The sequence below is a fragment of the Amblyomma americanum genome, chromosome 1 (assembly GCF_052857255.1).
Source record: "Amblyomma americanum isolate KBUSLIRL-KWMA chromosome 1, ASM5285725v1, whole genome shotgun sequence".
NCBI lineage: Eukaryota > Metazoa > Arthropoda > Arachnida > Ixodida > Ixodidae > Amblyomma > Amblyomma americanum.
The window spans coordinates 167,074,384-167,089,635 of NC_135497.1; the positions used below are offsets into that span (position 1 = coordinate 167,074,384).

The 15,252-nt window shown below is 47.6% G+C and overlaps 1 protein-coding gene across 1 annotated transcript in view; it reads left to right on the forward strand.

The window, feature by feature from the left end:
- Positions 1-15,252, forward strand: part of bsk (mitogen-activated protein kinase dJNK) — a 68,045-nt gene that overhangs the window by 48,391 nt on the left and 4,402 nt on the right. The window contains exons 10-11 of the mRNA XM_077647648.1: positions 1,726-1,789; positions 13,611-13,700. Of these exons, the coding sequence (XP_077503774.1) occupies positions 1,726-1,789; positions 13,611-13,700 (154 nt within the window). The remainder of the gene's footprint in view (positions 1-1,725; positions 1,790-13,610; positions 13,701-15,252) is intronic.

Below are 15,252 nucleotides of genomic sequence, written 5' to 3' on the forward strand. Positions count from 1 at the left end.
CTAATGACTAATATGGCTATTGCTAATGGCTAGCTACAAATATCTAATTCTGGTGCCTATCTGTAATAATTAAAAAGTTAACCATCAAATATTAATTAGCCAGCTTTTTTAAAACTTGATTCACCAGTTTTTCTGGTGTCCACCAACTCTCATATTACTATGCTGCAAAAGTGTGTCTATACCTCAAAAAAACATATTTTTAAATATTAGTGGGGAGGCTTCCCTGTAACACATGGTATAGTAGTACATGCATATTTTATATTATTAGTGCATACAATGCCATCAACTCTTGGCACCTAGCGAATAGATGGTGCTTTAGTGAAGAGAAAGTGCTTCATGGACTCTAAAAGTGTTTTAAAGAAGCCAAAATGTTTTCGGACCGCCATTTAGGACACCATTTGTGTAGTTGTCATAATGTTATTTTGTTGAAGATATCTTTTCCCGCTGTTTATTTTAATGCTTTGTCTTGTGGATTAGTATCTGGTATTTTTCTGGTGCAAACGGGGTACTCATTGATGCAGTTTCCAGATGTGCTTTTCACTCATTAAGTATGTGTAATTGGGACATACTAAATTCTAGTTATTAGCACCATTCAATGTTTAATTTTTACTAATCAAGTGGGGGCCATTGTTGGTTTTTCAAGCTGACCTATTCAAATAAGGCATTGGAGTGCTTTGTGATATTTACCTACTTCTGAGAAATATACAGATAAGATACTTACTCAGAGATATTCTGCTTCAAAATTTACATGTTTGCACCCTTTCAAAAATTCAGAAGTGTGCAGGGAGGATTGGAGAAGCCAGTACTGTTTACGGTAGAACCACGTTGATGTGTTCCCGGTTTGTCCCTGTTCGTATATTTAAAAGTCATGAGGAATGAAAATGACTCTTAGAGAGTTACCATTTTTCTCCTGGTGAATATATTCCCGGATTATATGATTTCCCGTAAAGCGCATTTATAATTTTCTTCAGTTGCGATCACATGTTATGTTTAGCGACCAGTAGATGGTGTGTCGAGCCTGGGGGCACGCGACATATGCAGAAGGGCAGTGGCAGTCAGCTGCTTGGGCGGCTTCTCTGTATAAAGCAATGTGGCAAAGCATTGTAAAGATTTTTAAGAACCATTCTAAAAAACTTCCATGAATGCTACAACAGCCCTAGCACACGGCTTAGAAGCAAAAACCCTTTCGCTCTTTACTTTTCACAAAAGCTTTATCGAGCCGCCCCAGTGGCTCAGTGGTTATGGCGCTTGGCTGCTGACCCGAAATATGTGGGTTCGATCCTGGCTGCGGTGGTCAAATTTGATCGAGGCAAAATTCTAGAGGCCCATGTACTGTGCGATGTTGGTGCATGTTAAAGAACCCCAGGTGGTCGAAATTCCCAGAGCCCTTCACTACGGCTTCCCTCATAGCGTGAGTCGCTTTGGGACGTTAAACCCCCATATACCATAAAAAAAACCAAAAGCTGTACCTGTCCCTCCAAGCTAAGTAATGACATAGATGGCTTATGTGTGCAAGGTGAGAAAAGGTACAGATTTATTACTGGAAAACAGAGGTTAAAACATAAAAAAAAAATTTCAGCATCAAAGGCAGATTATGTCCTTGGTAAAGCATGTTTGCTGTATTGCTCATAATATTAACTACTGTTTTTGCTTTCAACCATGTTTTTGTGCAGCTTGAGTAGGGGCTACTGTTCTGTAACTTTCTTTTATTTGTGTGATTTACAGCCCGCACCTGCTTCATATGACCATTCTGTAGATGAGCGTGAGCACACCGTAGAGCAGTGGAAAGGTGAGTGCTCTCGTCCTCCTTTTTGCGTAGCAAATTGAAGCGAAGCAACTGCTGAGGATGCTGCTCAAATCTGTAGTAGATGCTTGTCATGTACGATTGATGCCAGCACTCACTGTAACCAAGAAAAGCATAGTGGATTGTCTTTCTTTTGTTTATGGTGGTGGTGTTTAAAGTGGGAAATTAGTTACGTAATCATGTGACACAGAAGATAACTACCGTATTTACGCACATAATTTGCACACTCTTTATTCAGAAATTATGGCTTCAAGAGGGGGGGGGGGGGGGGGGGGGGGGGGGGGTTGCAAATTATGCGGGGATTTCGCGAGTGCGACTTAAAAAAACTCCACAAAGATCATAATGCGCAATATACCGTATAAACGTGTGTAATGGCCGCACTTTATTTCCCAGATTCGGGGGGCAAATTTCGAGGTGCGGCCCATACACGCGATTTTCGAAAAAAATTTTTTTTTTTTTCAAGTGAAAGCAAATCAATCTGGAATGCGCGGCATTTATTTACCGTTCAGGCATCACTCCACGGAGTCTTCAGACTCCGAGCTGGTGCTGTGTTCAGGTAAATGTTCAGCCCGCAGAAAGTCGTCTTCGGTCCCGTCTAAACTGTTTGAAATTCCGGTCACTTTGAAACTCCGGGTTACAATGTCGGTCGACACGGAATTCCACGCGGACAAAATCCAACCAAGCACAGTCGCGAGCGGTGCCCTCTTAAGCCGCCCTGTCGTTCTCGTCGTGATTGCCGTTGGCCGTCCATTCCGAATACTGCCTTCGAAATTCAACCTTAAAAGGCCGATTGACGCTTACATCCAGGGGTTGCAGCATGCCGGTGAGGCCGCCCGGTATCACGGCCATGTCTGTGCGGATACTGCGCAGGCGTTCCTTAACCCTACCCGTCAAGGGACCGCGGAAGCTGTCCAAGACGAGGAGCGATCGTCGGGCCAGCATGGCGCCTGGGCGCTTCTCCCAAAAGCTTTTTACCCAGTCGAGCACAAGCTCATCGTCCATCCAGCCCTTTTCTTGGGCATGAACTACAATTTCCTTGCGGAAAACGCCTTTAGGAATCGTTTTTCTTTCAGGATGACATAGGGGGGCAGCTTCCGCCAGTCCGCGGTGACGCACAGCATAACGGTACACTGTTGGCGCTCTGCGCCGGTTGTCCGCACGAAAACACTCTTCTTTCCTTTCAGTTCAACTGTGTAGCTCTCGGGACAGTCGAACCACACGGGGGTCTGGTCGGCGTTCGCTATCTGCGAAAATATATAGTTGTGCTCACGACGCAGACCGATGACATACTTCTGAAAGCTGAGCACCTTGTCGGTGTAGTCGGGGGGCAGCCGCTGGCACAGCGTGGTCCTTCGCCGAAATGATAGGCCCTTCCTCTTCAGAAATCTTCGTACCCAGCTGGCACTAGCCTTGAAGTCCTCGTGCGGTATGCTTTTAGCACGCGCCAAGGCTTGTGCCCTCACGCGCAGCATGTCCGTTGTCAACGCGTAGCCGTTGTTCCGCACTTCCATTGAATAGCATAGCAGCTCTTCTTCTAGCTCAGGAAATTTGCATGGCTTGCCTCGGAAAGCGCGCTTTTTGGAGCTGGTATTCTTCAACGCATCCCTTTGTCCGCACCACCGTCGGACACACTTCTCGTCCACGTCAAATTTTCTGCCCGTGGCACGCTTGCCGTGTTCGAGAGCGAACTCCACTACTTTCAGTTTAAAGCCCGCCGTGTAGCTGTTGAGGTGCTTGCCCATCGTGCAACAGTGACAATGCTCGGAGGCAGTTCATGAAAAAGTGAAGAACGACAGCGCACGAGAGCAACAACTATGCCGAGCGACCATGCTAACGCAACCACCAAAAAACGCATGCTTTGACAGCCAGAACAGAACAAAGTTAGACCTGGCGATACCGATTCCGATACGGATAGCGGAAGTACAGTAGCAGAAGCTCGCGGCAGAAGAAAAGATGATGGTGATGACCCGCGGCCTCGGGCGCCATCCATGGGCGGCACCTCGAAGCTCCTGTGCGCATGTATTTCGAAGGCTATTCTTGCGGGTTTCCTGGAAAGTTTGGGTACGGCCCTTACACGGATTTTTTTTTTTTTTTTTTCAAATATTTCCTTTGGGAATACGGGGTGCGGCCCTTACACGGGTGCGGCCCTTACACGCGTTTATACGGTAGGTATAGTGTATGTTGCTACGTATACGTCAGCACCCGGACCCGCACCCCACGCTGGCCGCCCCCCGAAAAAGAAGTTCACTCTAAATGAAAGGCCGCGCCGCCCCCGCCTTTGCGGAATGGCATGAAGGTGCATGCCCGAAGCTCAATACTCAATAAGACGATAAAATAACGTCATCGCTTGTGGCCCAGCGAATTGTTCGGTAGTTCTGGATTCCGTAAGTTTGCTTTTGTAACTTCGTCCGGGAAAGCAACCGCAAATCAATAAATCAATTATCACACCACACAATTCTTTAACAGTACTGCGCGAGCGTCGACCAAACTGCTTGTCAGCGGCGAAGCCAGCGAGAATAGCCAGGTGCGCACAAGTTCGCCGACACAGCGATTGTTTTCTATGGGCAAACTTGTGCGCACGTGGTTATTCTCGCAGGCTTCGCTGCTCCGCGCCGTGATAAGGCACTGACAAGCAGTTTGAAACTTTCCGTATAGTTGTGATATCCCATCGCAAGACACGACCGAACAAACAAACACAAGCCGTCAGAGCCACCAAGAAAAGTGTAGCCGGCAGTCGAGTCACATGCATCAGCCAAACAAACAGCAGTGTCGGCTCTTCTATCAGCTGCCGATCCTCCCTGGTAACGCTGCCGGCCGTTCCGAGTTGCAATGCCGCTGGTGCCGCCGCGATTGTAACAGCGGTCCCCGACGCCACCATGAACGCCCAGTGCACAAAAGATTCAAAAAGCCTCCCGAACAAACACGCGTAATAGCCAAATGCTACTGGGTAGAGCCATAGGATAGAGCCCGCGTGCATGATAGTGGTCTAGCAGAGTACGGTGTGTAAAATATGCGAGTAAAAAATTTTTTTTACTCGCATATTTTTACTTGCATTACGAGGGCGTAAGATATGCCCATAAATATGGTAACTCCCCTCTCTAATCATTCCCACCATAAAAAGTACGACATTCCTCTGCGCTTTCTTTGCTTTCGATCTGTTTTTTCTTTCATACACCTGCAGTCAAGTTTAAAGAAGGCAAAATTTCAGTCAAGAATGGTTTCCAAGGGTAGGCATGAAGGTGAACAAGTCTAGCACAGACTGCAAAATCTGCTCATGGGGATCGCAGTATACGCAACAAAATTATTTTAATGAGTGAAAAAAAAAGTTCTTATTTGGTGAAAAGCCCTTACCAGCTTACCACTTACATGTTTTGCATGAGAAATTGCAATGGGCCAAAATTTACTATTGTACGTTTCGCAGCGACATGTGTGCCAATATACAGTGAGAGCTTGTTAATTTGAATGGGATAATGGATAATTCAGAATGTGTGACGCTGTCTGTTCATGCTCCCTGGAAGCATATGTAAAAGCAGCCCATTAATTCAAATTGGTTCTGCCAACAATAATTCAAACTACATGCCATTGCACTTGAGCTGCCTGTGTATGAGGCTAACCAAGCAACACACCCCATGAGGCTGAGTCACTTCTTTGGAGATGTGGCTTGTAAGGCTAGAGAGGCTCTCTTAACAGCGGCATAGTTTCTAGCTAGCTGTGTAACCTTCGCGATTCGTACTTGACTTTTTCTTATTGTTGCTGATTCCAAGGGCTTCAGTAGATGGCTGTGTTAGCTTTTTTGTTGAGCAATGGATGATGTGACCAGTGCCGAAATACAGTGAATCAGACGCATTCCTGTCTTTTGGAAACCATGGTTGTGGATGAAAGTGCGACAGGTGCAAAACGAAGCAATTGCAGCTTTTGTTCATGTTTGCTGTGTGTCTTGGTTTTTCGTTGCCCTCTGCGTTACGTTCTGTGCGATTGGTTGCAGCTTTCATCCCAAGTTAAGCCTGTGCAGTGTGCCGCAGTGTAGTGACTTAGAAATGTCCATCTGCGGTAATTTCTGAGCCAAAACACTTCAAGAGAATATTGAAACCAAGCATGCATTTGATGCCGGTATGTTTTTGAAGCAAAACATTGGCAGAAAACAAGGAAGCATGCTCATTGATTTACGGTTTGTTACTTGGGGTTAGAAGGCTGGAAAGTCGGGCAACCTGCAACCGTCCTTGCAACTTTCACTTTTCGACCTAAATGTTCGCGCAACCTCCACAACTCGCAAATTCACACTTGCGAGTCGTGGAGGTTACATGACTGTTTTGGTCGAAAAGGGCAGTTGCAGGGCGGTTGTACATCCTCGGTGACTCTGGTGTGGGCCCCCCGCTGCTCAGGTTAGGACGCGCTGAATGCCGTCTGCCAGTTCCTCAGTGTGGTTAGGGCGCACGACTACTGATCCGGAGTTCCCGGGTTCGAACCCGACCGCGGCGGCTGCGTTTTTATGGAGGAAAAACGCTAAGGGGCCCGTGTGCTGTGCGATGTCAGTGCACGTTAAAGATCCCCAGGTGGTCGAAATTATTCCGGAGCCCTCCACTACGGCACCTATTCTTCCCTTCTTCTTTCACTCCCTCCTATATCCCTTCCCTTACGGCGCGGTTCAGGTGTCCAAAGATATATGTGACAGATACTGCGCCATTTCCTTTCCCCAAAAAAACCAATTATTATTATTATTATCCTCAGTGTTGAATACGAAGAGGAGGCCTTCTGCTATGCTCGGGCTTAAGAACAGGAGGTGTTGTCGATTGCCATCCGGGAAAAAAAGCAGGTGATCACGTAATTTTTTAGAACAATAAAATAAGGTACAGTCGAGCCCACATATAACGGCCCCACTTAAGGCGAACTTTCGCTTATAACGAACGAGACCTACGCGACCGTCAAAATATACATTGTTTCAATGGCACAAAATCACACGTATAACGGACGTCATTAAGCCCTGCTGATCGGTTACAGCGAACGGATGGCGTAAACCCGGCGCCGCGATGCGAGATAACCTGACTCCGACCCCTTTCTGCGCCCGTCGCGCGACATGTTTCCGTGAGCCTCATCCCAGGCAAACTGCCCGCCCTGTTTCGTACCGCTCTGAAGCGAACTACCCTCTCTGCACCGACGCACCTTCCCCGCCCCTCCTCGCAACTTCGCTCCCCTCTCCTTACTCTCTTGCAAATCCGTGCGTGGCCTCCGCGTTCAACCGCGCCGCCGCCGGTGCTGATCGCGGAGGCCACGCTTTGTGAAGCAGGCTTTCCGTGGGAGCCAAGAGGTGGCTGCACTGACGCTCACGGGCGCCCCTCATTGGTCTCTCCGCTGGCGCTGTGCGTCTGTATCTTTAGCTTGATTGGCTTGATTGCCGCCTGTGCACGTTGCATGTCTACCCCGTCGCGCGCTTTTGTCAGTCTTGTTGTTTATCATGTTGCGGTGCGGGCATTTCGTTGGCTTCGTTCAAATCTCGGGGCCCTGGTTGTAATTCAGGATAGCGGACGGGAACACCGTGCTCATTTGCCATTGTAATCAGCGGTAGAGGTGATGAAAGCGGCCAGGGCGAAGGTGACGGCCACTGGCGTGCGGTACTGCTTCCGCAAGGCCGGCTTCGTCGACACGGTGTCCGATGCCGAGCGTGATGCTTCGGAAGATGACCAGCCCGGCGGTGATTTATGGCAGCACGTCGTAGACTCTGACATGGGGAGGTCATGACATTGGCTGGAATGATTTTATTTCTGTCGATGATGACGCCGATGCCGCGGAACCATGCACGGACGAGGACATCGTTTCTGAAGTGCGGGACGAGAGTGACACGGAGGAATCTGATGAGGATGAAACTTCGGAACCAGCACCCATAAGCGCGCCTCTAGCAATTTGCTACATAGAGAGCCTCAGACAACTTGTCTATGCCAAGGGCCTCGGCGATAGCACGCTTCTGCTTTAAATAAACTTGAAACCTCCCTCATCGGATCTGTGCTGCAGAAACAAGACGTCCATCACGGACTTTTTCGCAAAGAAAAAATTTTCTGTTTTGACAAGTAACTGTCTTTAAAGCTGTGGTCCACTTACTACGAACTTCGGGATATAACGAACGGACGTCGCGTGACGCTTATGTTCGTTATGAGTGGGCTCGACTGTAATCTCACTACCCAACTGCATCCTGGCCGCAGTGCGCTGCATTGTTAGTTCGAACTTCGGTTACTGTAGAACCCCTCTATAGTACAGTCACTCGGACCAGCAAAGATCTTTGCTGTATCAATGTCTTTACTATATCAATTGTTAGATGGCACGGCTCTGAGGATGCTGCCTCCATCTTGTTCATATCATCCCTTTATGTGATAATTATTTGTTTTCAGTTATCAAATTTTATGTTATCGCGTTTTTGATTTCGTCTTGAGTCTTGTGGAAGTACGGCATTTACATTAATACAGTGAGGCTACAAATATAACAAGGGTTTGATTCCATATGAAAATCAAAGCTTGCCGTGATGCGGCGTTGTCTTCCACGGCCTTAGTATTGTTCAAAATTCAGTAGTTAAGAAATGGGCACGGCAGAATTGAGCACGGCAAAACCGTCGAATCAGTGCTGCCGTGCATCTTCATCTTGCCGCTGCTGCCTCGTGCTGCGTGCTGTCCAGTGCTGCTCACGCTCGCTATTTTCTTTTCTTTTCTAATCCTCACTGCACTCTTACTGCATTTCCTTTCTCAGTGACCTGTGCCGCCTTTTCGTACGTTCAGAGCTAGCATTACTTTTAATTTCAGAATCATTATATGGCTCATGCGACGGGAAATCCGATGTTGTTGTCCACGCCAGACGGTGCGAAAACTCGCGTGACCTCATCAGGAAGGAAAGAAAAATTAAATTTCTTAACACTGTTTCATTCGAAGTGGGTTTTGAACCCAGATCGGCGTGAACAGATTAGCTACACTGGTCACTTCATTAGAGCACTGCATCATCACCGCAGCACAACACCTGGCATGCAAACTGCCAGTCTCTCGCGCTGGGTTTGGGTATGTAGTCTTCAACTTCCATTTGGGTGATGTGAACAGATCAGCTTCGCAGGCCTCTGCATTAGAGTGGTACACCACCGCCACAGCCAAACACCCCGCGTGCGTGCTTTCGTATTCACAGCACATAAGCAGTCTTAAGTGCCCTCCGTAATTTTTTTTCCCGTGCGCCCCACGCACTTTCTCTCACGGCCCCTAGGCCTTAAAAAAGGTGGCTTCTTCTCGCAGCTCATGAATCTGGTGGTAAAGCCATCTCAAAGAGCATCATTTTATCATTTTCGGTATGCATTTGCCTCAGAATGTTCAGTTTGCGATTTTTGCACTGTTACATGTCTGTGGCTCTGAGATATCTTAGACTGCACGTGTGCCGTGATGTCGTCTGTGATGCTAAATGCTGTCAGGGCTGCTGATGCCTCTATCCTCGTAGTAAATTGCGATAAATTTGAGCTCTTGCCTCACATAATGTCTGAACCACGAAAAATCAACTACTATGGGATAGGATTTTCAGATAGCTGTATAAACTCTGGGAACGCATTTTTGTGGGTTTTCTGGATGCCGCAATGAACGGGAGCACTGCAGCAACTGGCACAGGTTGGAACAGTTTGAGCAGCTGGGCATAACAAAATGGTTTGCTCCACTGCTCGCCAAAGAAAACTCTCTAGGGAGGCTTCCTTATAAATACCAAGGACCTTCGCAGCAGGTTCATCCCCGCAGCAGGTTCTTGCCAGCTTCTGTGCTGCTTGATCAAGGATCTTTTTGTATGAAGTTTGCTTAATAGGCAGCATTTGATGTGTTTGCTGCGGCCTCCTCTTCATGTCTTGCAGTGACGTGATCATAAAGGCACCTAGCAATAAAAAAACTCATAATGTTTAGGTTTATCTAAACTTGCTAACCCTGATGCACTGCCTTGAATAACAAATGTGTTTTACGTGCATGTTTAAGAGGTCTACATCGACAGTGATAACTTCATAGAAAGGTGTTTCTTTTATGTTAAGGCCAAGCTTGGCTTTTGATATTTACTATGCACATTGAGGCATTGCATAAAAGCAAGATGAGTGGGGCCTCTTTCGGCGTTAGGGTGAACGCTGGGCGATAGAACCTGAGGGGCCGTAATGGTACCTCTTACAACAGTACAACAGAACTAGCTTCAGTTGCCATTTAAAGGTTGGGGTTTACTACACCGCAATCGAGTTGAATGCATTTTACACTACGTATGTTGTGGCTGCAGATGGAGTATCCAGTATGTACGACGGGACAGCGCGTGGGAAAGTAATCGCATGCGACGAAGGCTGCTTTTTAGCATTAGTCATGCTGTCAGCAACAGAAGCTGCTCCTATAGCTCAACAGTGTGCCACTGCCTTGTCTAATTTGTCATAGATGGCGAAAATCATCGATGATTTTTATTCTGTGTGTTTGCCACAAGCCTGCCTTGTGTTGAGCACTTTTTGACACTGTTCGCTCGATCAGGCAACCGAGGCAGGTATCATATGCGCTCCAGGAAAACAAATTAGATGGGCTGGATTCCTTTTCAAATGCAACGCGTGGACGAAGGCACTAAATGCAAACAACAAAAAAGGCGATGGACTCATGATCAGCTCCATGTCGTAGCTGGGCTTTGTGACTTTAGTCCGTGGTAAGTATATCGCTTGCATGCCGCTAGATCAGCCCATATAGCAGCGATGATAGGCGCATGGGTATTAAACAGTGTAATTATTTTTTGGTCGCTGTCACCGCAAAAATAGTCAGTGCGCGTCCACACAATCAGCAGATCATATGCCTTGGGATAGAGAAACAGCGGGGAGAACGAACCGGCCTTGTTTCCAGTAGGCACCACTAGGAGGCTTCCTTTGGCACATCTGCATATGGGGCACAGGGCGTATAACTCTTTCTTTATTAACGATGTCTTTGCTATAAACAAAAAAAAATGTACAATAGTCTATGGAAAGCGAAATGGGACCACAGTTTCACTTTACTTTATCTGAGTTTACTATAGCAGGGTTCCACTGTATTTTGAACTGTGTTTGTGTCTCTGTGCAGTTTAAACTAATGCCTTTTACTGTATCGTTATTTGTTGCTGCTTTTGAAAATAACCTGAAAGAAACTTGAATTCTCAAACATTTTCTTGAAAAACCTGGTTTGTACCTACTGTTACCTGATTTGTGCCTTCAGAAAAGCTGCAGCTGCAGGGGTGTGCAATATGAGGCCTAAAGCTGTGACATGAGAAGGTAAATTTGAATTGTTTAAATGCCCTTAATACAGCACACACAGGAGAAACTGTTCTGAGGAAATATTCTTTGAGTAGTTGCATCCGGGCCTAAATCATCCGGCCCAGTCTTGTACTGTTTCAGGGACCTTTTAAGGACAATGCTTTTGAATTTCCTGCACACATGTTTTGTGATGCAGTGTTTTTCATGTGTGTCCTACTAAGAACAGTCAAAACCATTGCAACTAGTGCTGCAACATGAAATGGGCAGGCATATGCTCAGGGGAACCATTGACACTACAGTGCCACCTGCATTGTTGAAATTCTTTACTACCGTATTTACTCGCGTAATCCTTGCACTTTTTTTCCCTGAAAATCAACGCGAAGTTTGGGGGTATCATAGTTATGCGGGGAAAATTTTCAAGCAAATGCTTCGGAGTGTTAAATGCAAAGTTGAATGGGTGTGAGATCGGGACTGTCAGGTCCGCTATTGTAAATATAATGAAAACATTACTGTCAAGCAAAACTTACCTTCGTTATGAAAGTACAGGGTCAACATAAGCTCAAGCTGCTAAAGCACTTTATTTGGCACACGCAACCTCTCCGTCACTACTCGCATTGCATCGTATAACGTCCTGCAGGCAATTCTACTCTTGATCAGAGTCATGGTCAGAGTCCGTGTTGACACTGGAATCTGTGGTTGCTGCGGCATCGGTTTCTTCAGCTTCTCATGCTTCATCGTCGTCCCACCCCAGGTGGTCCTCAGTTGCATCCAGGGCGTTCGAAATTCCCGTTTTTTTTTTTAAGCTTCTGACCACCATGTCTGCATCGATCATCCTCCATGCCTCCGATACCCAGATGCACAGCAGCTCCACGGACGGTCTTCTGATCTTGCCGCCCGGCGTCAGAGCATGTTGACCTTCGGCCATCCATTCTGCGTACAGCCTCCGGACGTTATTTTTAAATGGCTTGTTCAAAGATACGTCAAAAGGCTGTAGCATTGATGTGAGGCCGCCGGGTATAACAGCCAGGTCCGTGCGCAGTCACCTCAACTTCGCCCGAACCGACTCTTGAAGATAGCCCCGAAAGCTGTCAACCAAGAGGAGCGACGGAAAAAGAAGCGCTTCCGGTCGCTGCCCCCACACAGTCTCAATCCAGTCTATCATAAGGTCTGCGGTCATCCACCCCTTTTCTTAGACGCACACATGTACACCAGGGGGGAGCTTTCCTTTCGGGAGGGTCTTCGGCTTGAAAATGACGTACGTACGGTGGGAGCTTCCGCCTGTCCGCCATCACGCCTAGCATGACCGTGCACCTCTGTTTTTCGGCACCTGTAGTCCTGATGTGCATAGTCCAAGCGCCTGTCTGTTCTACTGTCCTGCTGCTGGGCATGTCGAAATTCAGCAGAGTTTGGTCCGCGTTCTTTATCTGGGAGAGCAAGAAGTTTTTCTCATGCCGGATCCTGATGATGAATCAATGGGAGCCGACGATTTTTTCTTCATGGACTGCGGGCATGCACTGGCAAAGCATCGTTTGCCTCCTGAGCGAGAGGCCATTGCGCCGCATAAATCGTGTGGCCCACCCATTACTAGCGAGGAAGTCTTGAACCGGGATGCCCTCCTTTCTTGTGATTACGAGCGCCTGGTTCCGTATCAATTCAATCGACACTGCACACCCATCCGCTCGTCGAGCCTTGATATAATCCAACAAAGATGTTTTGACGGCAGGAAATTTCCCACTCTTCGGTTCGTGGAAGGCCCGGCACGTCTTACCGGTCGTCTTGAGTTGGTCGTGCTGCCGTCTTCAATACCGGACGCTAAACTCGTTGACGCCGAAGTGTCTGCTGGCGGCGCAGTTGCCATGTTCTAACGCGTACTCATTAGCTTTTAGCTTAAAAGCAGCTGTCTAGCTTGCGTCGCACCCCATAGCGAAGCGGCACAAAGAGCACGGTTGGCACGGTGCCACACGCAAACAAAGCAAACGAGGCCTACGAGACACTGGAGAGCTGGAGACACCTTTGCAAAATGGCGTAGCGGTGGTGCGCGGTGGCAGCGGTGGTGTCACTTTCCCCCTCCGCGGTACGAGGATGATAGCACAGTACCGCCGCCTAGTAGCGCGCGCGCCCAGCCATGGCAATTAGTTGTGGCCGCGGTCAATAGATGGCGCTTGCTACGACAAGCAGACGACTCGTGGCAGTAATTTGGGGGTGCGATGATTATGCGCGGAAAAATTTTTTCCCAATTTTTGATCGCCACTGTAGGGGGTTCAAGCACTATGCGAGTAAATACGGTATCATGCATCCATAACCATTAATGTCAGGGTGCCAGAAGCAAGTGCACTTGTGGTGCCTTGCAGTAGAAAACTGCAAAACCCACAATGTGCTGTCATCATGTTATTGATTGCTTATGACCTTGACAGCTGTTACAAAGTGCTGAGGGATTTTTTGTTCCATGTTTAATAGTGAGCAGGCTTTCTTTTTAGCTAATTAACATGCAGTTTTGGTAACTTGGTGTGTAATGTACTCAAATCAAATGTTGAAGTAATGTTTTGTATTGCTCTGATTTCGCTGCAGAATTGATCTACAAGGAAGTCCTTGAGTACGAACAGACCCACAACAGTCTCGGGACTCCTGGTCGCAATGCTTTGCATGGCTCCTCTCAAGGTACGTTCCAGGCATTCTGCAGTCTGGCTGCCCTGCTTGCCAAGATTTGATCAGCACTAGAGTTATTTAAAACAAGATACTCGAAGAAGTAGTGTATCGTACCCGTTAGATGTGCAAATTTAGCGACACTTTCATTGAGTGCACTTGACCTTATGAAATGTCACTTTTAATGCATGCTGAAAGTGTAATTTGGAAGTGATGGTTATGATTGCTATTCAAGTAAGGCACAGAAAATATTAGTTTTTGTGCCTCAACGCTTTACTATACAGTTTTCTGTGGTTTTAAATTATGCAGCCTACTCTTCAATGAATATCAAACATCTTGGTGCTATTTTGGCGATTACAAAAAGCCATCGCAAGACGCGACAAGCCAGAAGCAGATCCCAACGGGGATAGCTGAAGCTTCATGGCATCGCACATCAACAATGTTTCCGCGCAGCTTAGGGAATTAGAGTGGAAGAATATCGTGGTGACATTTATATGTATTCGAGCGCAGCATCGTTCTCAAGACAGGGAACTGCAGTTAGCCACTGACAAGCAGGCGAGCACAATGCGGGACCTCGAGCAGCAGCTGGAATCCGAATGCCTCCTGTATCGCTTTCACTGCTGGCAGTTTGTCCACAATACAGAGAAAGCGGTGGGCCTTCGAAAGAAATTAGAGATGGTTTGAAGATGCATTGCCCAGATACATTGCCTAGACGCGCACACACTGCCTGGACTGGACTCTGCCAAAACTACTACTACACTAAAAAGCTCGTTAATTCGAAGTCGGTTAATTCGAACTTATTGTTGATTCGAACTGATGCCCGGGTCCCGGCACAGCCCTATGTATTTCAAAGGGGTGAAACTCCCGATAATTCGAACAAGTCGGCATCCGCTATGGTTAATTCGAACTAGGAGCCACTGGCTGACACCGCTCCTCGTAGATAGAAGTTGACCCATAGCGAGTAAAACACGCTTCAAATTTACCAGTGATGTAAAACAATGGAAAAGAAAAAGAAGCCGAGTGCACGAGTCCCACGGAGCCCGCGATCCGGTGCGTGCCGTAGCAGGTTTTCGCTGCTGGAGCACTCGCCCGTGCCACTGATGCTTTGGCGTGAGCCGTTCCAGGTTTTCGTTGTGCCGTGGTTGCTGGGTCGTGATCACGTAGTGTAAACAACGTAGTATGGCGACAATGGCGGCTCGGGCGATGACAGCTTTTGTTGGTGCTGCGAGCGCCAGCTAGATGGACAGCAGCGTGGAGACGTTGGAGCCCTTTTTAGTGACACCGATATAATTGAGGCTGCATGCTCCCAGCAGACGTCGCAGGGCTCACGTGCGGTGAGAACAGCCGACAGTGATGAGCCCGACGGCGGTGACGAGACTATGCCACCGCCAAGCGCCACATCAAGTAGCGTCAGCGCTCGATGTTGCAGCACGCCACTTCTCTCTCAGTGAGAACTCTGACGTTGCGCAGGAGCTTTGGGCAAGCTGCAGATGATGCAGATGGAGTCTCGGCAGAAGAAACGCAAGCAAATGCACTTCACCGATTACTTTTAATTTTGACAACCCTA